Source organism: Pleurotus ostreatus (assembly GCF_014466165.1).
Source record: "Pleurotus ostreatus strain PC9 chromosome Unknown scaffold_5, whole genome shotgun sequence".
Classification (NCBI taxonomy): domain Eukaryota; kingdom Fungi; phylum Basidiomycota; class Agaricomycetes; order Agaricales; family Pleurotaceae; genus Pleurotus; species Pleurotus ostreatus.
This window is the reverse complement of record NW_023503160.1, coordinates 702,029-728,221: the sequence shown is the minus strand read 5'-3', so window position 1 is coordinate 728,221 and position 26,193 is coordinate 702,029. Positions and strand designations below refer to the sequence as shown.

General features: G+C 50.9%; 9 protein-coding genes and 1 non-coding gene across 10 annotated transcripts; 5 read left to right on the top strand and 5 right to left on the bottom strand.

Moving 5' to 3' along the window:
- Positions 1–77: 77 nt before the first annotated feature.
- PC9H_007208 (uncharacterized protein) lies at positions 78–3,272 on the bottom strand (the record flags this gene model as incomplete). Its single annotated transcript, XM_036776742.1, has 1 exon — positions 78–3,272. The coding sequence occupies one exon, from the start codon at positions 3,270–3,272 to the stop codon at positions 78–80; it is 3,195 nt and encodes a 1,064-aa protein (XP_036630362.1).
- A 584-nt stretch (positions 3,273–3,856) lies between these two features.
- Positions 3,857–5,300, bottom strand: PC9H_007207 (uncharacterized protein; the record flags this gene model as incomplete). The annotated part of the gene is made up of 10 exons (XM_036776741.1): positions 3,857–3,910; positions 3,960–4,014; positions 4,067–4,248; positions 4,298–4,378; positions 4,432–4,527; positions 4,589–4,731; positions 4,788–4,849; positions 4,906–4,979; positions 5,029–5,062; positions 5,116–5,300. 10 exons carry the CDS (start codon positions 5,298–5,300, stop codon positions 3,857–3,859), a joined length of 966 nt encoding a protein of 321 aa, XP_036630361.1.
- Positions 5,301–6,488: 1,188 nt separating this feature from the next.
- On the top strand, positions 6,489–10,163 carry PC9H_007206 (uncharacterized protein; the record flags this gene model as incomplete). Its single annotated transcript, XM_036776740.1, has 9 exons — positions 6,489–6,853; positions 6,910–7,046; positions 7,099–7,582; positions 7,634–7,734; positions 7,787–8,267; positions 8,322–8,497; positions 8,548–9,301; positions 9,355–9,830; positions 9,880–10,163. 9 exons carry the CDS (start codon positions 6,489–6,491, stop codon positions 10,161–10,163), a joined length of 3,258 nt encoding a protein of 1,085 aa, XP_036630360.1.
- A 610-nt stretch (positions 10,164–10,773) lies between these two features.
- On the bottom strand, positions 10,774–12,050 carry PC9H_007205 (uncharacterized protein; the record flags this gene model as incomplete). Its single annotated transcript, XM_036776739.1, has 2 exons — positions 10,774–11,592; positions 11,661–12,050. 2 exons carry the CDS (start codon positions 12,048–12,050, stop codon positions 10,774–10,776), a joined length of 1,209 nt encoding a protein of 402 aa, XP_036630359.1.
- A 491-nt stretch (positions 12,051–12,541) lies between these two features.
- PC9H_007204 (uncharacterized protein) lies at positions 12,542–13,381 on the top strand (the record flags this gene model as incomplete). Its single annotated transcript, XM_036776738.1, has 5 exons — positions 12,542–12,568; positions 12,623–12,707; positions 12,760–12,818; positions 12,882–13,136; positions 13,193–13,381. 5 exons carry the CDS (start codon positions 12,542–12,544, stop codon positions 13,379–13,381), a joined length of 615 nt encoding a protein of 204 aa, XP_036630358.1.
- Positions 13,382–13,718: 337 nt separating this feature from the next.
- PC9H_007203 (uncharacterized protein) lies at positions 13,719–14,274 on the bottom strand (the record flags this gene model as incomplete). Its single annotated transcript, XM_036776737.1, has 3 exons — positions 13,719–13,745; positions 13,815–13,993; positions 14,055–14,274. 3 exons carry the CDS (start codon positions 14,272–14,274, stop codon positions 13,719–13,721), a joined length of 426 nt encoding a protein of 141 aa, XP_036630357.1.
- A 557-nt stretch (positions 14,275–14,831) lies between these two features.
- Positions 14,832–15,593, top strand: PC9H_007202 (uncharacterized protein; the record flags this gene model as incomplete). The annotated part of the gene is made up of 3 exons (XM_036776736.1): positions 14,832–14,942; positions 15,016–15,103; positions 15,178–15,593. 3 exons carry the CDS (start codon positions 14,832–14,834, stop codon positions 15,591–15,593), a joined length of 615 nt encoding a protein of 204 aa, XP_036630356.1.
- A 53-nt stretch (positions 15,594–15,646) lies between these two features.
- Positions 15,647–18,631, bottom strand: PC9H_007201 (uncharacterized protein; the record flags this gene model as incomplete). Its single annotated transcript, XM_036776735.1, has 13 exons — positions 15,647–15,999; positions 16,050–16,221; positions 16,277–16,529; positions 16,592–16,698; positions 16,758–16,886; positions 16,946–17,053; positions 17,106–17,335; positions 17,402–17,702; positions 17,756–17,881; positions 17,937–18,206; positions 18,255–18,351; positions 18,402–18,490; positions 18,542–18,631. 13 exons carry the CDS (start codon positions 18,629–18,631, stop codon positions 15,647–15,649), a joined length of 2,325 nt encoding a protein of 774 aa, XP_036630355.1.
- A 4,483-nt stretch (positions 18,632–23,114) lies between these two features.
- Positions 23,115–24,733, top strand: PC9H_007200 (uncharacterized protein; the record flags this gene model as incomplete). The annotated part of the gene is made up of 4 exons (XM_036776734.1): positions 23,115–23,369; positions 23,420–23,475; positions 23,522–23,622; positions 23,709–24,733. 4 exons carry the CDS (start codon positions 23,115–23,117, stop codon positions 24,731–24,733), a joined length of 1,437 nt encoding a protein of 478 aa, XP_036630354.1.
- Positions 24,734–24,998: 265 nt separating this feature from the next.
- Positions 24,999–25,078, top strand: PC9H_007199. The gene has a single exon. It is a non-coding gene; the product is annotated as a tRNA-Val (tRNA).
- Positions 25,079–26,193: the final 1,115 nt, after the last annotated feature.

The following is a 26,193-nucleotide window of genomic DNA, read 5'->3' as shown; positions in this document are numbered from 1 at the left end:
AGCATTATGACCGTCTCCGCGGGTCAAGATAAGATATCATCGCATAGAGTGCAATAACAAGGGAGAGGCCGAAAGGCCTACGAACCAATGCGATCTCCAAGACTCGTCTGAGGGTCGGAAATTCGGCTTTCAAGCCCACCACTTCCCAATCGCGCCCTGGGTGGTTCAGCAGTGCCACGACGTCCGCCTCGATACGGGCCTGCAATGGCCCCTCCGCGCTGCTTTCCACGGCCGCGTTGACTAGGAGGCTCCGACATTCGCAAGGCCAAGTCAGGTAGTGGGTCTCGCGAGTCATCGTCCAGGCGACGTTCGGTCCATGGAGAGTAGGGTGGGGTCGAAGCACGGTTATGAGTCCGCTCGTTGTCGTCGTTATATTGTGGACGGTAACAATCAGCTGTGCGGCCGATCCGCTGAGCAAATGTTTTGCGAGATGGTGAAGGAGGCAGCGACCTGCCCGGCGACCAATGATCCCCCTGTGGTACCGTGCGACTATCGTCTGGACGAGAGCGCTTGCCCCTAAAGGGCTTGGGCTTTGCGCTGAAGGAAGGAGGTTCCTTCTCGTCTAACTTTCTTTTTTGACCAGCAGATACGGGTGTGTATTCAGATGGGGATTGTGCCGGTGCCGGTGCCAAGTTATGGGGGGCGGTGGTTGGAGGTCGCATCTTATTCGAATCACCATTAATTCTCAAATCCTGGCTGGAGGCGCTGACTGCTGATGAGGAAGCTAAGGGTGGGCTCGCCTCGGATGACTTGCCACTTGTAGTATACGACACACGATTAGCCTCGGAGCGATTGGGTGTCATTGCAGCCTGTTCTTTCACAGGAGGAACGGTCGGAATGACAATAGACAAGACCTGCGCCGTAGTTGAGTCGGATGGACGTTGCGAATCTGACCCCGAAACCGGCGTCGTTAGTTGCTCCCTCGAGAGTTCCTCTTTGGCTTTGGGAATCTCGCCGAGTTTTGTGTGCCATTGTACGCCTTGGCGCCCCAACAAGTGTTTGGTATTGCAGATCTGCGAGTTTGCAGAAAGCGGGGTATCGACAGGCTCGTACGGCATGTTCCCCTGTTCGGGACTTTGCCTTGTGCAGTAGACAAGAGGAGACGATAACGACATCGGCGGATCGGTCTCTTCCGATGGGTATGCGTGGTCACGGACGATTACTCCTGGGCTGAATGCACTGAGATTTGGAAGAAGGTTGATAGTCTCGCTACTAGGGGACGCCGCAGGCTTTGGAGGAAGGGTAAAAGAGGGCGGATCGTCATCTTCGCTCCCAACTTGCATGTTTGATCCTTGTGGTGCTGCCGCCCTCGAAGGGTCTTTCGGTTCCTTTGCAATAGCTTGCGGGCGCTCTCGTGGATCCCTGGTAGCGCCGCCAGCGCCAGTTGCGAAGGACGGGTTGGGTCTGGAGGTTGAAGCAGCTGAGGTTGTTTCCGCTGCTGGGGCCGACAGCGTGCTTCGATCGAGACTACTCTGAGAAGGGACAGGCGGCATGCTACTAGTTTTCATAATATTATTCCTAGGAGGTGAAAATGAGAGCAATGTTTGGTTCGCTACTGGATTACCGAAGCGAGGAGCGGGGCCAACGGGCGTCGTGGTCGATGGTGCTGGAAGTGTCAACGTTGTTAGACTGGCAATCTCTTCGATCTCTTGCGCAGTCTTTTTCTCTACTTGGCGTCGGCCACCCAGAAGTCCTCTCGCCATCTCTGGTTGATATTGGACCTTCTCGGTAAGGACTATGTCGCGGTCGGAACGCCGCCTTGGTTGAGGCTCGGTGAACGATTCTGCAGAGCGGTTGATAGAAACAGTGTGTTGTTGGTCACCCTCGCGCGGGTCGGCGGTGATACGCGATGGTTTGCTTGTATCCGCGGGCGGAAGGGAGCGTCGAGCGCTGAGTTCCCGCTCAGCCTCCCAAGCTCTTGTAGCGACGTCGGCCACAACCTCGGGAGCCGGTACGTCGTGTACGCGCGTGACTTTTCGTGCGTTTTGTTGCTTACCTTCAACAACCACAAGCTCCTTGCGACTGATGATACTTTTCACCTTTGAGGCATTGTCTATTTCTACGGCATGGAAGGGAGAAACAGCCCGCTCGACATGTGTTGAGCTGGGAGTATTCGCCGTAACCGACGCCAATTTGCTCTGCATCTTGCTCGTATAAACTTGAAGCCGGTCCCCGAGCGATGATATATCCGTTTTCAATGTCTCTAGTTCGGCTAATTTCTTGCGATCCGATTCTTGGAGGCTACGGATGTCCAAAGTCTCCGAAACTTCTAGATAACGTCGGTTCGAGATCTCGGCGGCGTCTAGGCTTTCTTCAGCGGCGACCAAAGCCTGTTTGGCCAAGTCGCAGGATTGCTCGGCAAGCCAGCGAGCCTTTCGAGCAGCAGACATGGCGCTGACAGATTGTGTCTGAACGGCTTGAAAAGCGGCAATGACCTTCTCAAATTCGTCGACCTTGGAAGTCGAACTCTTAGCCGTGATGGTCGATATTGTATCTAAGACGTGTTCATATAGAGGGATCATTCCCATTGCTTCTGGGTGTTCTTGAGTATCCACTTTTTCAATGGCGCGTGCATCATCACCCGAGGGCGCAATACTAGGAGGTACCGCGATAGACGCTGGAGCCAAAGGCGGGACGGAAGCCTCGTGTTCGATAGACATTTCAGTGGATTCCGTGGATGGATTCTGCGTGGCATCAGGATGCTCTGACTCTGGATACGCCAGACTGAAAGTGGTAGAGACGGGAGAATGAGCCGCAGCTAGATCAAGAAAGTCAAATGAAGGGTGTGAACTGTGATTGGTAAAGCTCGATCTTCTGGGAGATGTAGGGTGCTCCGGGAGTTGGGGAGTCGGAGCGACGAAAGCAGATATCCCTTCAGAGGGATGAACGTCTTGAGGAAGCATATCGGGGATCGAAGGATCTCGAGGATGATGCGACTCGCGATCCCCATCTACGTCCATCGAGTGGACAGCATCGTCCGCATTGGTCAAGGCTTGCAGAAGCGATTTCCTATCCAATGGTGCGGATGGAGCAAGGTCGTCGATATCAGAGTCAGGTGGGAGTGCGATATAATCGGCACCGTATAGGGGAGAAGAAGGCGAAGACACGTCAAGGTCGTCGGCACGTTTGTCGGAGATGCGTGCCAGCAAAGACGGCTGCTTGCCGATTGTCTCGAAAGTGAAGCCGGAGAACGACGGGGTCCGAGTTGACAATGTATGAATGCTAACTTGCTGCAAATCCGGTAGCAGGCTCGGATTAGCTTTACCGAACATCTTAATTCTGAGTATTGGGATTGATATTGATGATTGAGGCTATAGAGGGTCAGAAAGTAAGCAGAGGTTTCAAGAGGCAACGCACTCGGTTTTCTTGAGTTCTGGTGGATTTTTACACAGAAAGCATGATGGTGATGGTAGGAAAGAAAGAGAAGGTCGATTGAAGTTGCCTTTCATGCCGTTTTATTACCTGTATGATATTCACGTGACAGAAACGCGTTAACAGCTCTAAAAGTATAATGAATCCATTGATGACAGGGACGCGATGAATGATTCCAGATTGTAGCATGAAAGGCTCAATTCAGATCCTCAGAGGTATATATCTATGATGGGGCTGGAAATGTGGTGAATACAAGGGATTCATTCAGATGCTTGACGCAAGGTTCCCAGAGGGCTAGAGCTAACCTTGATGTAGGTGAGATTAGAGCCGCCCTTTGTTGCACAAGTAAGTAGAAGGGCCACGTATGGAGAGGGCTGAATACTTGATTGCAAGCATGTGGGGAATTGGTATAAATCCGCGTGTACGATTGGACGGTACTGATACATACACTCCTCAGCATTATGAACGACTGGCAAAGTAGGCCCTAATTGCCCCCACATATCGACAACTCCCTCATCTCCTGTAGCACGCCTTCGACCTGTGACAGATAGGTAAGAAACAACCTCATAGAAGGAAATGTGGCATACCTGGGCGTCGAGTTGCCCAGCGGCATAATCGTCTCTTACACTATCTTCAAAATACCTGACGCAAAAAGTTAGTATTGCAACCGCGGCCAAGTCATGAGATGGCGTACCGTTGAACACCGCTCAACTTCTCATAGCCCTCTTCAGCGAACTTGGCTTGCATGCGGATCATCGCTTCGAAGCTAGGATCGAAATACGGTACTCGCAGGTCCATCAGCTGAGGGAGTTCCTCAATTAGTTGTACATTCAGCGTTTCGAACATTTCTTTCGTCTCGTCGTGTTCTTGTTGAGCCTTGTAACGGATGTGAGCACACATCGCGCATAGATTGAAGACGACGTACTCTGGGCAATTTCGTTGGATCTTCGCTGGGCTTGTCAATGAGCTTACGCATCTTGCTCCGAGCAGAATCGTAATCCAGAAGCTATCTTCGGCTCAGGGGGTGACCAATTCCCAAAATAAACCCGGCAAGCATACCTTCTTATTGCGTTTCGATATGTGCTCGTTGATCACGGGGAAATATGCGCACATCTTTCCGAGAGGTTCAGCAATCGTCGTGCGGTACGGAGCGTCCTTGGAATCATGGTACAGATTCAGAACCACGACACTGTATCACAGTAGCCAAGTAACTCACGAGTTCCCTCTGGAAGCCTCCGTCCATATCATCGACTGAACGTTTATACGCGTGGCTCGCCATCGCGCCGTCCGATGACCTATCCGCAGCGCCGTAGAATGTCTCTATAGTTTCTGCGATGCGTGTTTGCGCAGCAGACATTGCTGGAACGGTGCAATCAGTGAGCGGGGCTTGACACAAAGACAGACAAGCAGCATACCGCGTAGTGAGTCCCAGTAGGCCTTCCCATCTTTCTGCAACGCCTGGCATTCCTTCTCGAAGCTATAGCCGTGAGTCATTGGATTTGTCTGTATGTATCGAGATGGTGGGGTTCGTACACTTTGTACTTGGCCTCTTCATCAGCGAACTCCCGATCCACTGTACGCTCTATCTGCCCCGTCTTTTGGAGCAGCTGCAGACAAAGGATGAGAAATGATTATGACAGCACGCATGATACTCACCGTTGTCCCTGCCCGGTTCACGGACTTTTTGAATCTAAATGGGATGAAACTCAGCGTATGCAGAAATCCGATTGCTAGCTGACATACCCTGACCAACTCATGCTGCAATGAGTACAAAGAGCGGGAGCGACGGGAATTACGCTTGGGTCAAGCTTCAAGTAAGTGCTGAGCTTAGGCGCCCAAGGCGCGCCGCGGTCTGCTTGCTGAGTCAGCGAGATCTTATCATGCGCCGCGTTCAACTTGTTCGCGACTTCCACAATTTCTCTGAGCATATTTCGTTATGCCATATACGACAATAATAGCCTCAAAATATGCTGATTCTATCCCATGATTGGTCTGAACCGTCAACTCCGACGCGGTCGTGAGTTTTTACATGCAACCCACAGCCTCTTGCCCTTCGAATAAGTGTTCTTCAACTACTCTCGGTTGAATCGTTCATTGGAATATGGCGAGTGAAATGTACAGCCTACTTGTATCCCCATGTCGAGTAAGTACACTCTACTCTTACATAGCTTTGGTGATTTGCTGACATCTCCCGGGGAGAGTTACTCAGCGTATGGACCACGACGCTAAGTCACCCACCATATCTTCCTGTCAGGAACGGGTAGTTTCCTACCGTTCAAATGTCTTCGTAATGCGGCTTGCCTAGTATATATGCATCCGAGTCGTATTGAGGAGTTGATGGCGCGGAAAACTCGTCACCAGCAGTGGTTTGTTTGCGAGGCATCTATGTGGATTTTTGCTTCGCTAATGATTCTATAGCTTTACGGGTTGATAGCCGTTGGGTAGGCGCGAGATGTAGCTTGTGGGCCTGGTCTCCGTCCAACGCACCCGCTATCCACTGTCTCCGGATGGACTCCACCGCACAAGACTTAGGAAGGCAAGCCATTCCAAGTACATAGAAAGTACATGTCAATTGTGTCTTGGCCATGCGGAGGTACGTTGGCGTTAGTTCAGTCTAAATTAGGCATCAAGGCGAAGCTTACGTCTAGATCCTCCGCTGACCATTAGGTGCCTCTGGAGAAGATTTGTCACCGGTATACTTGGTGCCTAAGGAAGGCCATCGGGAGGCAGTAGAGTAGGCTGGCGATGCATTTTTGCTTCGTTAAGTTGCGGTTAGCGTCGGACGTCGCGACAATGCCCTACCCATGTTCGACATTGAGGCCGGACCATTCTTTGCATGGCGAGCGGGGATCAACCGTACAGCTTCGGCGGATTTATCGTTGTTCTCATCTTAATGATTTGTTCCCCTCGATCACACGCTATGCTCTGCGGCCAGCGTCTCTGGTGCTGCAACAGAGTCGGCGACAAGCACCACCGATTCCTGAGAATATTGCACATAAATTCATATCTGAGCCTAAGGGCATCATATAAAATGCTACTCAACTATCGACCATCCTCAGCAAACCACCTCAGCTACTTCTTTCTTACACATTCCCAGTCTCTTTCAATCGCCTCACATGTGTATCAACGACAACAGCGCTGCTTTATCGGCCCACTACCTCAGCTCGCAGCTCTCTGCGCTGTGGAAGAACGCAGATGATTGCGTCGCGACTGAAACTAAAAGCCCTGTTGTCAACTTGCACTCCGCGAGCTACGAGATCCACAAGTATACCCGTAGCCTCGCCCAATGGCACTTCGCGGGCAAGCGTGCCCAAAAGGGCGACGTCAGCAAGGATTCCTTGTTTTTCTACGCCCTCTTCGAGGAGCCCAAGCTCGAGTTCATCTGCAACCATGAGGCCGCCTTGTATCTGACGGTCGCTGAAGGTCATTGCAATAAGGTCTACCCCAGCAAGACCAACGTCCCTGGCTACAAGTCTAACCCGTACGCTCAGTCTCATCTGCCCTATGGTGTTACAAGTATGCTGATTTATACCGTAGGAAGGATAATGTTGACATCAAGGGCTTGAAGGTCGCCTTCCGGCTCCCCTTCACGCGCCATGTCCTTGAAGGCTACGACAAGGTCATTGGAAACGGCCCTGGTCACCTCATCCAGATGACCATATTGGACTTGAAGAGTAAATATGTTCCTGCTTCAATTCTGGGGACTGCGCTGACCCCCCTCCCTAGACCCTCGATTGGTGTTGTTCGCTGATGAGCTGGACTACAGTGTTAAAGACGCCGCGAGCTTTTACTTGAAGAAATACCTTCATTTCCTTCATTTCGCCGGCCACCACGTTCTTTTCGACCTCCCCGATTTCGATAACGATACATACAGGCACACCATTGACTATTCGCTCGTGAGCAAGGCTCTTACCGCGAACCCAGGATTGTGCAAGGACGTCGACGTATTTGGGATCAGCTTGTTCTCCATCAACGAGTACCTGAAGACCACCTGGCTCGACGTTGCCTCTCGAGAGTTCACTGGCAGAAGCTCTTCTGACCCATTGGCGGATTGCATCTGGGAAGTCAGAAGCAACACCCTTTCCAATCATTACGGCCATTTCCACATCAGATTCGAGCCACAAAGCATCCAATCTTTATGCCGAACGGAGGTTGTGTTAACTCTCACCGCCTCGGAGATTGAATTTTTCGCTAGCTCTAACTTCGAGTTGTGCGTCTTTCCTTAACCACACGCCAGGCCTGATACTGATCCACCCTTTAGGTCAGCCATCGACTCGTTCAGAGATTGGAAATTCGCCTTTGTGCTTGACGTTATTCAGGACAAGAGCCACGAGGTGACATTACTCAAGCTTGATCTAGGAAGTACGCTACTTTCTATGGGTTCATCTATGCATTGTCCTGACGTTCTCCTCAGGTGCTCGCTACAGCGACCATTACTCAACAAAGGTTACCAGCGACGCCGCCGAATTCTTCCAGCAAATCGTCAGATTCCTCCGAGACGAGTATCTATCGCTCCTTGTTCAGTACGGATACCACGTCATCTTCTCGCCGCATAGTGGCTTCGATGAGGAGCCCGACTTCAGCGACATTGGCGAGGACAGCGAGTGGAAGATAGGTGTCGACGTCTCCGGACCTAGTCACTCAGCGACAGTCATGTGGGGAGAGACCGTGCGCAAGATCTCCCTCCATGGTTTCGACCACATGTTGGCTATTTCGGAGGAAGCCATCAATTCGTTGTTCAGCTCGATGCACACCGTTTTAAACCACGGGTTCCTGCATACCTACTCCGCGAGAAACATGACTGTCAAGTTCCTCCCGATCAAGGTCAAGCTCTTATCCAACGGCAACGCCCTGGTCATCTTCAACATTGAAGTCGGGTCTATGACATTCGAGAAGTAAGTTACCACGGTCTTCTACTGACCACCGAAGAAACTGACCCTGCTTGGTAGCGGACAGAAGAAGTACAGCTTCGATGCTTGGTCAATCGCGTATGAAACTCGAATCAAGATGGTAGAGCAGAAGTCAATCACCTGGGAACAGGCTGTGGTAGAGCTTTTCGGCAAGACATACATCCAGAAATTCCCCAATGTGCAGACCATCAAACACATCATTCTGGACTTTGCGAGTACGTCATTTCTTCTGCGAAAGGATGCCTCCCTCTGACCGTCCCTGTAGGGGCTGAATACGTTGGCAAACAATCGCTGATGCCTGGCATGTGGGATAATGACTCCCGCAGCGCCGTACATAGACTCAAGAATATCCTCGAGTTCATGGGAGACTATCTCCAGGTTCTCGCAAAATATGGTCACAATGTCATCCACTCAGTCCCCATCCTCCCTGCCAGCGAGGCCTTCGGTCTCACTGATGCAACCTTCCGCGTCCTCTCTAAAGACGTCGTGACCGTTGCGAATTGTGTTTACAGACACACGGCTCCTGTTCTCATGGTGTTCGGCATGACTCAAGGGCGCCCACTCCCCGATACTCACATCCCGTGGGGTTCTGGATGGGTTTTCCCCCAGTCGCATGGCTCGCTGTGCCTCTCCAAGAAAGTCTTCCTGGAGGGTCGATTGCTGCCCGCCCTCGCGGTGATCAACACTAAGACCACTGTCGTTCCACGCTTCCCCAACGAGGGCGAAGAGGAGTACAAAGTCTACCTCACCACATGGGATCAACACCGCTACCGCAAGGACAAGGCTTGTGACTGGACTTTGCTCGAGGGCACCGCCGACTGGCTTGAGTACGGTTGGGAACACCGCGATGAGTGGAAGTACGAGCACTCTGGTACCCGCGAAGCAAATGAAGGCTTCTCAGTTCTTTGCCATACAAAGCATCAACTCATTCTTCCAACAACATATCGCGCCTCGTCGATGGAAATCAAGCTGAACGGACAGTCTATCCTTCGAGTCAAGGAAATCAAGAATGACCGAACGTAAGCCTTCCTTTGGGTTACCCATCGAGACACTCCTGACGAGAATGTAACAGCAAAGAAACCAAGGCGACATGGTCAGCCGTTATTGTGGCCAAGACTGATGCGGCAGGCCTTCATATCAGTCTGCGCCAACCTGTCTTGCCCGTCTTCGATTACTCGGAATCTGTCGAAGTTTGGTCGAGTTTCAACACCGACGTTGAGTTAAAGAGGCATCTCCCGAATGTCATCAATATCGATGCCGTCCTTTCTGAGCTTCGCACAGCGCTCGAAGGCGATTGGCGATGGGCTGCGGCTGCATTGGGGACGTACAACTTGGCGAGTCCTGTGTTCACGAAGAACGGTGATCTCGTTGTGCAGCTCCGCCAAATCTACGACTCATCCACAGTCGCCATCGAGGCCGCGGCAGTGTCTCAGAGCGACAGCGCGTCAATTTCTTTCAATAAAGCCACGGATAACGTCGCCACCTCCAACCGGGCCCTACCCAGTAACGGGATCAACGGACTCAATGGAGTCAACGGAGCCAATGGCAGTGAGTACCAGTGAACCATGGTCCTAGCAGTTTGCTAATCAATTCACAGGAACGCCAGCAATTCGTCTGGAGGCCCCGCAAATGGAGCGCGCGTTCAGCAACTCCACGGCCTCTTCCGGCGGTGATAGCCCTCTCCCCACGCCTGGTGGCAGCGACGACGGAAACAATCGCGAGATTGACGTCGCATCCGACGATGAGCGGACCCCGTTAATGGATGAGGCACCCATCATCACCAAGCCCCCCGCAGGGATGGCTGACATGGAAGTCGGGAAAGTCAGCTTAGAAGCAGATGAAACTGTGGCACCAGCGATTGAGCTTGAACCTGGGTTTTAGATCTTACTTCGTGTGCGGTCTAAACGTCTTCTCTGCCCTATCTAACCAATTGCGTGGAACCGTTGCTGTGATGAACTCTTCTGGTGGCCTTTCGGTTGATACTTCGAAATTTTGATGCCTTCGTTCATTTATCTACCAATCTCTCTTGTACTGCGAGCTCTATCCATACATTGTATTAATTCTATTCCTGTTTGGCAAACCGGTGGGGTTCTGATAAATCTCAATCAACTCTGTCCATCTAGGGCCTCAGGATTGACCCTTACGTTTATTTTTAGAATCCTCTAATTATTACATCCAGGTATTCTAGCTGTTTCCCCTTACTCGACCAAAGGGCCTAAAGTTACAAAGATACGGACACGCTTAGCGCGCGGAATAAATTAGCCTCGAGAACATGCTGAGAGCCGTAGGCAAGGATCCTGGATGCATCAATTTATCTCCAGGGGGTCGGCCATTGTCACGCCGCGTCACGGCGAGCGAGCTGTATGGTTGTGGACAGGCCTGTCCAGCAGTGGAAAGCCGCTTCCCAGGGCAACTTGTCAGGTATGATACCGAAGAGATAGGATGTACGTCTCGACGCCCTTATGATAGGCAGCCAAAGCGAGCACTGAAACTACCACAGTTCATGATCATCGTCGGTCTTTATTCGACCGCGTGAGCGTGACAAGTTTGGCAGCTGCATAGATGGAGATGGTTCCATTTGCGCCGTCCGTATTATGGCTGGTCGCGACTCTGTCGCAGTGAGGTGCACCTTCGCCGCCAAGTCATAGCCAGCCTCTTGCGCGACCTCGTGGTCACTGCGACGGGACGTCGAGCGGCGAAGAGCAGAGCGGTCACGGGTGGGTGATGGCGGCGGTGACACCCGGCCTTTTCCTTTGGCCACGCTGGGTTCTTGATATTGAGCCTTGGGCGTCTTGGCGGGATCGGCCGTAGGCGCGAAAATGCTATCCATTTCGTGGTCGTCGCTGACGGATGAATTTCGCGAGGAATCGAAGGAAAGTCGGGCGATGATGGTGTCACGCGTCGATGCGGCGATGGGTAGCGCGGTTAACAGCGTCGTTAGTGATGCAGAGGGAGCGGTGGATGAGCGAGTGTGATGACCGATATTGTTATTGTTATTGTTGTACGCTGGTATTGGTTGTGGTTGGGTATCCATAGACTGTGAAGAAGGGGGAAAGAACGAAAGACGAGATGCGGGAATACGTCGGATAGTCGACGTCCATTCTGCTTCAGACTCCTGCTCCCGATTCATTTCCCGTAGCATGGCTCTGTACGGCGCTGCTGCTTGCGTTGGCAGCATGTCCAGAGGGATGTAGAGCACCTTGCGAATGTGAATGGAATCGGATGCCCATAGGTGATTAGCCTTGCGTAAATTGGCCAGGCTGATGCCATACTTGAGTGCTACGCCAGCTAGCGAGTCAGAAGAGGCAACCTAACGCAGAAGCAGTTGTGAGATCCGAGTGAGAGGTCGAATGCAATTATCATTGACACCACACTTACTTCGTGCACTATAACCTCCTTCTCCTCCATATCGTCCTGGCTACCGGAGAGGTACCGATCGCGGGGAGTTGGCGGGCGGGGTTCATCATCCCCCTTCTTATCCTTCCAGTCGCTCAGTCGAGCGAGATGAGGCCGAGTAGTGCCAGCCCTATCCGAGCTCATGACCACGTCCGCACTCTGGAGAGGGTGTCGCCCACTGTTCCAGTCCTGGGGAATACCCTCGGTGGACGCTCTCGTATGCGGCGGTCGACCGCCTAGTTCCGCCCCCCAATCCTCGTCCGGCCAACTTGGCCTCTTGCTTGGGGTAGTGCTCCCCGACGCCGACGCTCGCTGTCGTAGACTCGTCCCGCGGGTCGGGGTGATCGCAGACGAATAGAATTGCCCGCTCATTGTGCTTGATGGCGCCGGCGGGTCAAATATGAGTCGCAAGCTTGCTGGCGCGCCATTGCCAACATGACGGTCATCCACCATCAGATGTATCTTGACTTGACCGTGAGCACCGTGGCGACACTGACAGGGATGAAATATAAATAAGCGTAAACAATGTACTCACAAGAGACTTTCAAGTTTCGTCTTGTAGTCGCGTTTTTCTTTGCCTTTTCTTACCCAGGACCTTGTGCTTGGATTTTTCCTGTTTTAATTTTTTCGGCCATTTTTGCCGAATTTTGGCATGGCACTTGGCAGCAAGACCAAGGTTGGAATCAGTTAGCGCCTACCCCTGTTTATTGCTACGAAACGGTCACGTGCTAAATATGCCGAGATTAGATTAGATCCATCAATATCATGCAACATTGCATGGTGTTGGCCAACCGACCAGACACGACTCTTGATCCCAACCTCATCGATCTTCTATCTTTGACTATCATCTCAGCTTCTTCAGTATGGCACCTTACCTCGAGACGGTCAAAGTAAGTAACTAAACCTTGCACATCGATCGTGAAACTCATCAAAACCACGTCTAGTCCTTCGCTGATGTCCCAGTAACCGACGCTGGCGTCGACACTGTTGCATTCTTGGAGGCGTCTAAAGGCCTTGTGGGCCTTTTTGGTATGTATACTACACTGCAAAGAGACCCCATAAGGATATGAATTGTCCCAAGATATCCTCGGTTCAGCTGCATTCACCATGGTGGTCAGTGACCTGAATGGCAACATCGCAGTGAGTGACCATCATTCCGATCTCTTAAAACCTCCGTATATGACTGCGGCCCTTCATTTGTAGAAAGTAAAGGCTCGGTACGACGCTGCACCCACGCTCTCCGGAACACTCGAGCAGCTCGTCGAGAACGAGAAGAAAGAGAAGAAACAACCCGCGACAGAAGGATTGATGTGGCTTCTCCGCGGCCTCATCTTCACCTGCAAGGCCCTGCAGACCACCCAGGCCGATAAATCGACCGAACTTGCTGCCGCGTTCAGCGCCGCGTACGAGGGCACGCTGAAACAATTCCACAACTTCGTGGTCAAGGGAGCATTCGCGGTTCGTACCTTTTAGTGTTACTTCTATTGCATTCCTCTCACTTTCGCGGGCTGTAGGTTGCCATGAAGGCATGCCCATACCGCGCGGGATTCTATGAGAAGCTCGCTGCTGACCCCTCCGGCGGTGCCCCTGCCCTCCAAGATAATGTGGACACCCAATTGGACAGCTGGCTCGCTGCCCTTCAATCTATTGTCACTCGCATGGACGCCTTCTACAAGAAAGGCGGTTACGGCAAAGTTCTGTAGATCACGCACGTCATCTCTACCATGTATAACTAGTATCACAACGGCATTCTCAATGGAACAATTGTTACAAGCGAAGTCAAGATAGTTCTGCATCCCGGCGGTTGGCGATGACTTGTCGAATCATTAATATTAAATGATAATCCTTGGCACATCATCTAGTAAGCGAAACACGAATCACGGAACCTTTTGTGCGGAAGGTGGCGTTGATTCATTCATTCTCGAAGTTAGACGAATATTAAGAGCCACTACTAGTAACGTCCAGACTGCTACCATTCATACTGATCACTCTGCCTTTCTAGTCATTGCCTTCAATGATCGTCGCCGCCATAATTCGGACTCAGCGAGGTTGGGGGATAGTACCATTCTAGAGGTAAGTAGACCGAATATCAATATTTAGATGCCCGATATATCGGATGACAGCGACTACACTCACCTTCGATGGTGTAGCTGAAGGAGGAATGTCAGACGCCCGGGCCTTCGCAGGCCAGCGAATACGGCGGCTGACATAGCTAACTCCCACCCAAACTACGACACATGTACCGCCTGCAAGACAAAGGAGGGGCCATCCATACAGTGCTCCTGCTGAAATAACAGCTTTCGTTGCAATAGGACCTTGTCATTGATCGAATAAGATCATCGCCCGTGTCCAAGTTGTGCCTGCTGTCTGACTTACTCGGCATAACTTGCAGCATGCCACTAGCACCAAGCATGGGTAGTGTGACAATAGGCGCAGAGATGATGGTGATCAGCGACAGTGCATCTGAGGCCGACCATGGCGAGATGCTACTAGTAGCTAAGTTTGTATGCAAGTCGTAGTCGTCTTCTGATCTTTGAGAAGGTCGGATGATGGTACTGGCGTCGTAGTGGCGCATGGGATCCATGTAGTGCGCCATATATGATGCTGTACGGGTACCTTGCTAGTGGTAGCGAAAAAAGCTGTTGTGAGGTCATTTACGTCGTTGGCTGAGCATGAGCTTATCAGCTCTGGACATCGTCGTGGACATGAGCCAAGTGTCCCTAAAGCAGCCAAGGGCGTCAAAACGGAAGTGCCCACACCAGGAGAAGCGCGACTGATATATTGGATGCAGGCAAGGTAGCAGCCTGCCTATGAATTAGCGCAGTGGCTGATGCATCCGATCCCCCATCTAAAACCTGAACCCGAGAAAGAGGGGGCTACAGAGCCCGAGACTCGGAGTATATCAGGATTGATTCTACATACGGCGATCTGGACATGAGTCCCAGCAGACCACTCTGATGTGATATTTTGTAGTTGAATAGTCAACAACTTGATCCCCCTTACAGTTGCCCGAACGGGTATTCCGAACATCTGCCAGGCGTGTACCAGTTAGTAGTCGTCTTAATTCCGTCATCGACATTTTTCAGCAAGTTTTCACACTCGTGCAGTATCTGTAAGTCAACCAAGACTTGAACCAGTACCTTCTACGGCGACATGCCTCACGCAGATTCAGCTTTGATTCCCAAAGGCCTACAAACCAAAGCAGAATTCTGGCAGACCGCTTACTCGCAGCTGCAGGGACTGTTGCATGACCAACGAAATTGGGTGAGGCCGCCACGCTGTCTCCACAAATCCACCACTCCAGAACACTCCCTTATCCAACCATTTCTCTCGGCAGGTTTCCAACCTCAGCAACTCAGCATCACTGATATACAACGCCCTTGGTGATTCCCCATTGCATGATCCTAAGACCACAAACTGGGTTGGTGAGTCCCACTGTCTCTATGTTGATGAGCGCAGTTGATCTGATTGCGATGATGATAAACATGATATTTGTTAGGCTTCTACATACGCTCATCGTTGTTCCCTGTTCCGAGGCTGTCGCCGTCAACGGTACCCACGGATGATGTGCAAAATCATGATGAAATGTTGCTACTAGGTCCGTTCTGCGGTAGGCCCGCATGTCAGTCCATCAACATATCGCCGGGGAAAAGAAGAGGCGTCTGCGCAGATGCTTTCATCAAGAAGCAGTCGGTGTTAGTACCCGATGTTGAGGCATATCCAGGGCACATCGCTTGCGATGGGGAAACCAAGAGCGAAATAGTGGTACCACTGATCCTCCTCCTTGATGACGGGCAAAGCCGCGTAGTCGGAGTGTTTGACCTGGATAACACGGCATTATCAGGTTTCGACGAAGAAGATCAGAGAGGGCTGGAAAAGATTGCCAACTTGGTGGTAAACTCGAGCGATTGGTAGTAAATGTAGTACAATAATTACCATGATATACAATTGGGGGTTAGATTATAGAATTACGTTTCCTGTTCCTTTATCCACGCCAAATACTCTGCATGCAGCTTCTGACGGTCCGTCCACTCCTTCAAAACCTTCTTAGCCTGGTTTTTGCTTAGCTCCTTGCCTTCTTTGTCGGTAAGCGGTACGCCACGATCATCCCAACTGCTATACGTCCCTTCAGACGTATTTGGGGGTCTAAACATAAGCTCTGGCGGAATTCGGCCCTTCTCCAGTTTCTGGACGCGCTTCTGGCGTTCGGCCTCGACGGCAGCGGCCTTTTTTGCAGCCTTCGCCTCTAACGCAGCCCGCTTCTCGTCCCGAGCTTTGATCAGCTCTTCTGGGGAAACAAGCTTCACGAGAGCCTTGCCGTCTGCATGGAGTTCAGCCACGCTATTTAGAGAAAAGGGTGAACTGTAAAACCTTCTTGGTCGTCCAGGGCCACCCCAAGAGGCACCAAATCAGAATCCCTAAGCTTGTCACAGAGAGCCAGGATGTCCTTCAATGCCGTGTCACCCTTGTCGATAGCCATGCGCCGAACAGAATCCCGGAAGGTTGACAGCACCCTCAAATATGGCATAAGGACTTCGTCCCTCTGAAACCAGCGATAGCTCAGCCACCAGTGGCACAACATGAATACAAGGACCTACATCGAAACCATCTCCCTTTTGCTCCTGACCCCATCCGATCTCCGCTGTCCCACCTTCGCCGAGACCAAACATTCGCAACATCTGACCCACCCAACGTGCAACGTAGTCCACGAGGTCTACGTTGAGGCCCTTACCGCGGGAATTGATGTAGACGTTGGTCTTGGAAACTATGTCCCGAAGGATATCCACAGCCCGAGGCGTGTTGAACGAATCGCAAAGGGCTTCGCGAAACGCTGTTCGAGCTTCATGGAAGCTGAAAGAATTTTTGGATCAGCGAAGGAAAAAGGGGCCCCACGTTTTCGAATCTGGACGTACCTTGTGGTCAATTCGCGTTCAGCCGTCTCATAATGATGGTAGCCATCTGACTTATAGCCATCTGCCTGCGCTTGGTTTAAAAGTGCTTTGACTATGGTAAAGAAATTCTGCGGGTATACGGAATCAATTCCACTGGCATCAGTTCCAACCCAGAAGAGTGGCTCACATTGAATGCGTTTTCTATGTTGCGAACCTCGCCGGTCATGAGGGACTCTGAGAAATCGACCTTGGAATTCCACAGCTGAGTTAAGAAGGCCAATCTCAGTTGGCGAGCCGTGTATTTCTGCAGAATTTCCTGGAAACGAATGTCAGGGATAAATAACGGCAACGAAAGGAAGGCACGCGAAGACCCACATCGATCGTAATGAAATTCTTGAGGGATTTACTCATTTTTAGTCCCTCAATGTGAAGGTGTCCTGTGTGTAGGAAGTAATTGACCCACGAATCACAGTTGTGAAATGCCTGTCAGCCAACCATAAGCAGACTTCGAAAGTGGGGAAGGAAGATCTTGTACCTCTGACTGGGCCATTTCGTTATCATGGTGGGGGAACGCGAGGTCGATTCCGCCAGAATGGATATCCATGTTGTCGCCAAAGATAGCGCTGGCCATCACGGAGCACTCTATGTGCCATCCTGGGCGTCCTTGGCCCCATGGCGAAGGCCACGAAGGCTCGCCGGGCTTTGATGCCTTCCACAGCGCAAAATCAGCCGGCGAGCGTCGTCCAATCTTATTGGATAAGGCGCCTAATTCCCATTGTCAAACATATCATATCAAGGGTGGAAATAACAGTACAGATGGCTGCAACATACCTTCTCCTTCTTCTAGTAGTTCCCGGTTACCCGTGCTCCACGGTTCCAATTTAGCGTAATGGTGATTATCGGCTCCATCAAACGAGCGAGTGTCGAAGTAGACGCTGCCGTCTACTTCGTATGCATAGCCATTCTTGACGATACCTTCCACGAATTCGACAATTTCTGGCACGTACTCGGTCACGCGAGTCAGGGTGTCTGGCCTTCGGACACGGAGGCGGTCCATATCGTTGAAGAACTGATCTTCCCAGAATGCCGCCGTGGATCGGAAGATTGAAGGATCCGTGACTGTCTTGCCATGCTGCAAGCGGATGTATGAAGGGCTGTTTCGAACATACCAAAGGAATATCGTACCAGGGCATCTAGAGAAAGTGCCAGAATGTCCTTTGAATCGTCCAGAAGGCTGAGTGCATTATCACGACCCTTCGACCCTTCTTGCAGATGTTTTCTCGCGGATTGTATAGCTAAGAACGTGCGATTCTACGGGCATTAAATGACAGTCTGTCAAGGAGCGACTGATAGCATGTGAACGTACAGCAGCTGTGAAGTGCATGTCAAACTTCTCATCTCGTTTGGAGCATTCTTGTTTCCATGGCTTGTCCTGAGCTAGTTGTGCTAACTGCGGCCACTGGTCCTCTTCCGCGTCTCGTGCAACTCTATTGGCTTCTAGCAGGCCTTTGGAGACCTTTTCGTGCACATACGACTTCCAAGCCTCTAACACCGTTGACAACAGCTCCGGAGACAGTTCTGATGTATCTGAACGAAATTTATCGAAAAGATAGTTTTGTCTAGCCCGAAGTATGATCTAGGATCCGTCAAAACGAGGCGATGAATACATTGCCGGGATTCGTACCTTATCATCAATGTCTGTAACATTCATAACGAAATGGACATCGTATCCAAAGTAATCAGTTATAATGCGTCTCAGAACATCCTGAGTCACATAGTTTCTAAAGTAATCCATCAAATCGGCATCAAGCGACCCATAGGTAGTCCTCACCTCGCATGACCCATGTGCGAAGCATCGTATACTGTTGGACCGCAATTGTACCATTTGACGTGGTTCCCGTCGCGCGGAATGAACTCCGTCTAGAGGCTTCTTCAACCAGGAAACTAAAGACGCGCTAATCGATGAACTACCTTCGTCCGAGTCAAGGAATTGTGGACTTTGAGGGTAGGGATGGGTTTCTGAGGCTCGGGCAGAGACCATGGGGGCTGCTGAGAAGACATCAAGGCGCGATATTCGAGGTGGACGCAGCTGGACGATGCACGTCGGTTTCTGAAAGAAAGCCTTGCGGTCTGCCAGCTGAACACACGAATCATTCACCGTCAACGTTGCCTTATTAGGGAAATTGTGGCAAATGTTTCCAGTTCAGATGTTGTGACCAGTAGTGTGACATGTCACTTCGTCCCTTCTTTCTTCCATGACCAGTGACCAGTGGACCAAGCTACACTCCCGCGCGTCCCCAACAGCGTTGAAAATGGAGAGGGAACACCAGTTCGTGGCTTTGTGGCGGTCCTAGAAGTGCACGGTCAAGTCACGGAAGTCTTTAGCCATTGTGGGACCGAGTCTTATATGGTCAGACGTCCGAAACGCTAGCGTTGACAATAAGGTGAGTTTCCGTATTGTAGGATTCGCACTGTGGAACTACTACACACCTTGTCCTTAATAGGTTTTACTACGCTTTTTTGATAGACGCTTTTATGCACCTGGCAGGCTGTTCGCAATCAAGCCTCCCATCCAAGTGGTAGTTGGGTTAGGATCCGATACCCAAGGGCGACCATCATTGCCGGTGTCAAGGGGCACTGAGCTACAATTATCCAGCATCGGACAGTCGGTCATCTCAACCACCGTCAGCATCAGGATTCGCTTGATTATCGAATAAATCTCTGATCGGAGCAGAAGGGATTTCTTGGGAACTCGACACGGGCGCAAGGTACTTCACTTTGTTGCATCAGTTGTTAGATGATCCCGGGAGTCAACCGATCCAAGAGCAGGGTCTCTACGTTTCCTAACGATTAGGCTCAAGCCTAATGTGTAATGTGTCAAAGTTCAGTAGACTCGAGCACGCCTTCGTGCCTTGTCAAGCCAAACGCAACATCCAGAAACTCGCCTTCTTTAGCCTGCTTGACAAACCACCCTAGTAGATTCCATTTGTTGATGGTCGGTCCTTCTACGCGGGGCGCTGATGGCGGCATAGGTGATCCATCGTTCTATCAATATCTTCGGTTACTCAATATCAATGTTGATAATTCGGAAGTTAACCTAGGGTTCTCAAGCATGTTTTGCCAGCTACAAGGTAACAGCCCGCTGTCTGTCACCCATAGCACTTACACTTACACTTACCTATTCGATTAATAGATCCCGTAATTTTGGTTGTAACCTTTGCCCATATTTGGGTAGGCGATGTTAGACATTGCCACACCATTGTTTAGACCACGTCTTCCCGCCCCGTTAACTCTTCGAGCTTCCCCTCTTTACGCGCATTATTCATTAGGCCAAGGCAAATCGACGACTGCTGCGAGTCGAGCGTTACTCAACATCTATTGCGCCATTGAAACCCCCGTACTAACCATCTTCGCATTAAGATTGTACTCTGCATTATGATGATCAATAGTAACGTTTCATTCCTAACAGCTATCATCTATCGGGCGTAATATAAAGCCAGTGTAACAACCCTATTAGATCCCTCCCTTACCGGCACAGTAGCATCTTCACATCCCTTCTTCCCCCCCTTCCTCGCTATCATGCAACGACCAACGTGTAAAGGGCTTCGGGTGAGATCACCTGCGGACGCTCATATAATCTTCCATGCTGTCTCTCTTGGGTTACTTCCCATCGTGTCTCGGCGATTGGATGCTGAAGAACGCCGTGCGATTACAACGGGCTGCGTCTTCGTGTGGGAGGAGCGAGGTCCAAATACAGAGGCTACTGGTGTAAGTCTTGTCCACAGCATTTTTTAACCCTCCCTCACATGGTCATTCAGTTGGGGATAGAACGATGGACTGACTCGATTCGATGGGGACCAAGCCGCGTGAGAGACGTATGGCTTATCTAGTTCTCCATCCCACGACATGACGTCCTCACATTCTATACACTATTCAGGAGTTTCTATTTTATCACGAAAAGCAACAAGCGGAAGTAGAAATGGGGTCTGATTCGGACGCCGCGTACGTCGATACTTCTTTCTTCTTCAAAGATCCTTGAAATTCTATCGTCCAAACAATCTAACAAAGGGTCCCCTCATGTTCAGGTCCCTCTCGCGTCCCAATTCCAGTGGCAGCTTCTACAAGGAGAAGCTCATTAAGCAGACCTATTCAGTATTTGCAGATACCCCGAAAGGCCGACGAAAGTGGCACCTCAGTACGTGCACTTGAACTCATGGTGGCCATGTGGTCTTCTGACACTTTCCTTCATTAGTCGCTTATTTCACCCATGGGACTCTGCCGAGCTTGCGCACCATCCACGACATTCCCGAGCTTGCGTCGTTGCACGTCCCGTTCGGAAAATATATGAGTGCTCGATCGAAGCCCCGGCCTCCTCGTGATGCCCAGGTGTTTGATCGATGTCTATTGTCGGAGGGTCCTGATGGTGCCATGTACCCCCAAACGCGATACAGTCCCTATCCTACGAATCGTTCGACGTTTCTCAGGTACCACCAAACCGCATTGTCACACTCCCCGGTCGGCATTATCAAGCCCTCAGCTAAAATTGAAGCCGGTTGCAGAAACCGACGATCTCGCGCGAGTTCCGGTTCGCGTTCACCTATTGAATGGGAGGGTTTAGTGCCTCTTTCATATCTAGAGAACATTCCACCGATACGTCGCCACCCCCTAGATGAGAAGGCGCTGATGTCGTTCACTCTGACATTCAGGTGATCTATGCTCTCCACTGTCTCCGTCATGATTTCTCCTTGGGTCCTCTGCTGCTGTCGTCCTGCTTTGATTGTTAGCTGTCGCTCCATTGTTGTACAAAATACTCACCCATCGCATTACTTATTGAATAACAACCCTTTAGCCTCTGTTCTAACGCTTTCGTTATGCTTCCCCAAGGGAAAACGTTCGATCTGCTTCCGCCACCCTAAATTATTGACTAAAGGGAGGCGTCTCTGTACAATAACATGGGGCACATCAGGGCACATCCACCTCAGTCGCCAGACAGGTGGTTCATCGGGAGCGCACCATCGCCGCCGTACTACTACAGAAATACTTTGTCCATTGAAATGGAATCACCTGTCTTCGGCTGAAGTACTGTACTGGTCTACGCAGCATGTGAACGGCACAATTACAGTTATGCTGTTAGCCAGCTCACGCAAATTGGGGTTATAGGCATACCCCCCAACCTTAAGTCTAATTTACCATCTCTTCGGTGGCATAGGTTTCCGCTTGCTATGCGCAGCGTGAGCCAAAAGGTTGGTCACTCCCACATTTCGTGGAGTGGTATCCTCTCAGTATAAAGTATATTCTTGATGGGAAACATACCGTAAGGAGCGGTAATATACTTCGGCTCTCCAAGGGCTGTCGAAGTGCATTGGGATAATGTATGGACATGCAAAAAGGCACCCCACATCGTGGCACGTCTGCTCGCCACGCGTGATGGACGGACCACTTGAATTCTGACATCCATGGTCGTCTGACAGGATTTAGACTGGGGTCTCATCGACTACATTCCTTCACGTTCTATGTGCCGTTGAGTCACTGGACCCGCTGCATCCTGAAGCAGGAAGCAAGTCAAGTCGTCGATCAAATTCTGAAGGCAAGAACCTTGTACTGGAAACACATGTAAATAAATAAGGATATTTGCCTCCGCCGCTTTATCACAAGGTCTCCAGAACTCCATTCATTTTCTTGCTGCCATCTCATCATTTGTAGGTGATGTGGCTGTTTGCGCTGTGACATTGATTGAGATTTGATAGGTGTCGTATTGTTCTCTAAACGGTTTTGGGGCTGTCATGAACAATCAAAATTACCATAAATGGTATGTCATTCCGGTTAAACAAAGATTTGAATCGCGGCCACAAATCGCGACCACGAATGTGACTGATATTATTTGAATTCCCAGCGGTATACTTCGAAGGATCTTTCCAAGTTAATACAACCAGTCTCCACTAGTGCGATCTCAAGTGCGATCCATCGTCAGAGCTGCCCACCAAAACTGACAGTACTTGCCGTCGACCGCTTAGTAAACTTCCAGATGGAATTTTCTCACCTTAGTTCCGCCGGAGGGGTCCAGCTAATCCCAAAGAACTCGGCTGAGCCCTGGCGCTGGAAAGTGGGGTGGAATGGTATTGTCCAGCTGAAGGGGGCCGCTTTGGATGGACCAACGGTTGAGGAATGGAGGTATCATCCTGCTATTTTCACCAAATTGTGTCGCTCATGCGGTTACTTAGAGTCTGAGGCCGATCATACATATTGATTTTGAGTTGTAAAGTGATTAGAGTTCCTAGTCACACACAATCTAGATGTCAGGATATCAGGTTTGCGGCGCCAAGTTTCTGGGTCAGAACCGTCATTGGGCATTAGCTGCAGGCGGAAATGAACGTTTCAAAACAGAAACAGCCTGATTAATTTATCACTTGAACCCTTCTTCCTGGAATTGCATGCGGTCCCTGGCTCCCTGGTCCAACCCATCTCTTTTATAAACCCATTGCCGTTGGACCTTTGACCGACCCTCCTTTACCCTCCACCGCCGCCGCTCCCCTCACTCACCAACATGCAGCACATGCAGCGTCCGACCTGCACCAACGTGCGCATTCGATCCACTCAAGATGCCCACCAGATTTTCTACGCTGTTCAGCTGGGCCTACTACAAATGGTGACGAGGCGATTAGATGCGGACGAGCGTCTTGCCTTACGCTCCGGGTGTATCTACGCATGGGAGGAACGGGGGCCGCACACAGAGATAACAGGCCTGGGCATCGAAAGATTCACGGAGGGCCGACGTTGGAGTCCATCACGGGTCCGAGACGTAAGTCAAGATCATTATATTTGCTGCGTCGAGATAAACGTGTCGCCCAGGAATTTTTATTCTACTATGAGAAGTACACCCCGTCAACGGACGGTAATCAACGAAGGTGCGTTGTGGTCGTGTGCTCATGACCGTCACCTCACCTCACGCAGTTCCGACAGCAAACCCCCTCCGCGGGATTGGGACCCTCTCGTCAAGCAGACCTATTCAGTCTATGTGGACACAAACAAAGGTCGTAGAAAATGGCATCTGAGTACGTTCGCATTACGTCCCCCCTCCGTCGTTCGATTCTCACTCCATTAAATTATTTAGCGGCATATTTTACCCAAGCTACTGTAGACCAGCTCGGCACCGTAGACGATATCGATGGCGTCGGCAATCTTGAAGTCCCAGACGGCCTGTTCAAGAGTACACGAGTCGGCAAGAACAGGAAGAACGAAGAATCTGGTCGTCCTGGCGAATCGTCGAGTGTGGGACCATCTAGTGCTCCCTCCCGCACATACTCTGCCTTCCCAACTCCATATTCCAACCACCTGAGCCAACCAGGCACGCCGTCCGGCTCTCAATCTCTCCACATGTACCAACCATACCCAAATGCCAACTACACACCAGGCTATCACTCTCCCGTCTATTCCCCCGCGGCGGCTCACAGAACAACGTTGCCTCCCCTTAGTAGGAACTACACATCGCCCGACCCTCCCCCACGACTTTCCCCCGCTGCCGGGCCTCAGTACGGTGAATACAGCCAGCCTCCCGCTTTGTCGGAACGAAGCTGGTCATCTACAAGCTCTACGCATCGCAACTCGGATGCGTACTACTCTGATGATCCCAATTCTCCAGCAGGATCATATCGTTCGCTCGCCCCACCCCATTCCCACACATCCCAGCCTCCGTCCCAGCCACAGTCTGTGTATTCGGCTGACTCCCCTCGAACGCCAGTGGATGCCCATCAGCCACTACCACCGTGGCCGGTGACACTGGGAACGGAGATTAATCGATCTGATGTTCGCGCTCCATATTCTTCACGGCATTACGTTACGGACAGGTCGTACACATATCTCCCTCCCACCGCTGTGGATTCTCATCCTTCCATTCCTCGTGCTCATTCCCCTCACGATCACCGTCCAGCTTCGATAAACTCTGCCTTCGCGACGCATGCTGTTCCACCAATCGTCGTCCCGGAGGCTACATACGATGCCCCCTCACCAACGAGCTCGATGGAGTCCGACGAGAGGCGCGGAAGCGTCGGGCCCAGCCGCCGAGTCGATCTTGCGCCTCTCCATGCACTTCAACGCAGCCATCCGTACCGCCGAGACCCCGTTGACGACCGCGCCTTGCGACGCCTTGGCCCACGATCCTCCTGAATGTACAAAATTGCCCCAAAAAATGACAACGAACTTGAACCTCCCAAGCCAAATGTTTGTCGAGTATACGCCACCTCTATGGACAACGAAGTGTGCCAGTAGATCATATGTATTACCCTTACACCAGCATCTTGTCGTAGCTATGTATTCCACGGACAAAATAGCTTTCTTGTGTTTTGGAGTCGGACCAATGTTGTAGGCTACAATGTAAATTCATCTGAATCAAATCTCGTACACAGCATTTTGATATGATAAGGTTTATAACGGTTCGATGGCGTAGTTGGTTATCGCATCTGTCTAACATTTGTTCACAGAAGGTCCTCAGTTCGAACCTGGGTCGAATCAATTTTTGCTCCTTTCGTAGATTCGTTCCCAACGACTTACTGTATTCTTCAAAAGTTACTTACAAGCCTTTCACAAAAGCCCATTTATCGTAACCGGCGGCCACATAATCACGTAATTTGAATCCCGCGGCACCGTTACTAATTCTCTGTTGCATATGTATGAGAATGCGAGACATGGTTGTTAGTGTCCAAAGTTAGCTATCTAGATGACTGTGTGGGAGGATTCCAAGAATATTGTCGTGTACGTTTACGCCTGCGATCATTTTCCATGACCCATGAGAGTTTTGGCTTGAGCCGTTCTGGGAAATAAGGTGGAGCCGCATGCTAACATGCTAATCGACACCTAGGATCAAGACATACTTAACCCCATCTATGATGGACAGCGAACTAGTGATTCTGGGGTGATGACAGAGTGGAGTAAGGACCGCAGCGCGAAGGGCTTGCTGACGTCGTAAAAGATCTAGGCAGGTTCGCTGGCTGGGTAAGTACGAGGGGAAAGGTAGGGGAAAGGGGGTAGTTCTATTCGCTGTTGGCATCTGCGAAAGGGCTGGGACTTTCGGGGAAAGCGAAACGGCGATGTGCTGTGTTGTGGGACATATCACCCCGAATACTTACAGCCTGAGGCTTGAATAGGCTCGAATATCATACTTCGCGGGGGCTTCAGGGAAAGATAGCTCAGCGATTCTCATGGTTTACAGGGCTTACTCACAGAATAATGTTGAATGCCGTGGCCTAAAGAACATCGATAGAATCTGGAGCGGAGGCAGTAGGATCAGTCGTGACGGCCAAAATGTAAATAGTTAAGAGGTCCATCGGAATTTGTCGGTCACTATAGAAGCCGCACGATTCGTGAATGAATGGGCGATTTGGGGCACTCTATCCATGTTGGGACAAGTCGACGACAGAAAAAGACCGACTCAGGAGCAAGGGCCAGGCGTGGATAGAGTTGTACGTAGAAACGGAAGACCGACCATCTATAGGACATGTGTTTGTCAGAAGTCTTACGGTGGAGAATCAGATCTCTGCCGCGCGGCGGGCGGGGACTGGGGTCGAGACCTCGGATGCGATGTTCGGGAAGAAGCAACAAGTGACCGAGCAAATAATTGGCTACGAAGT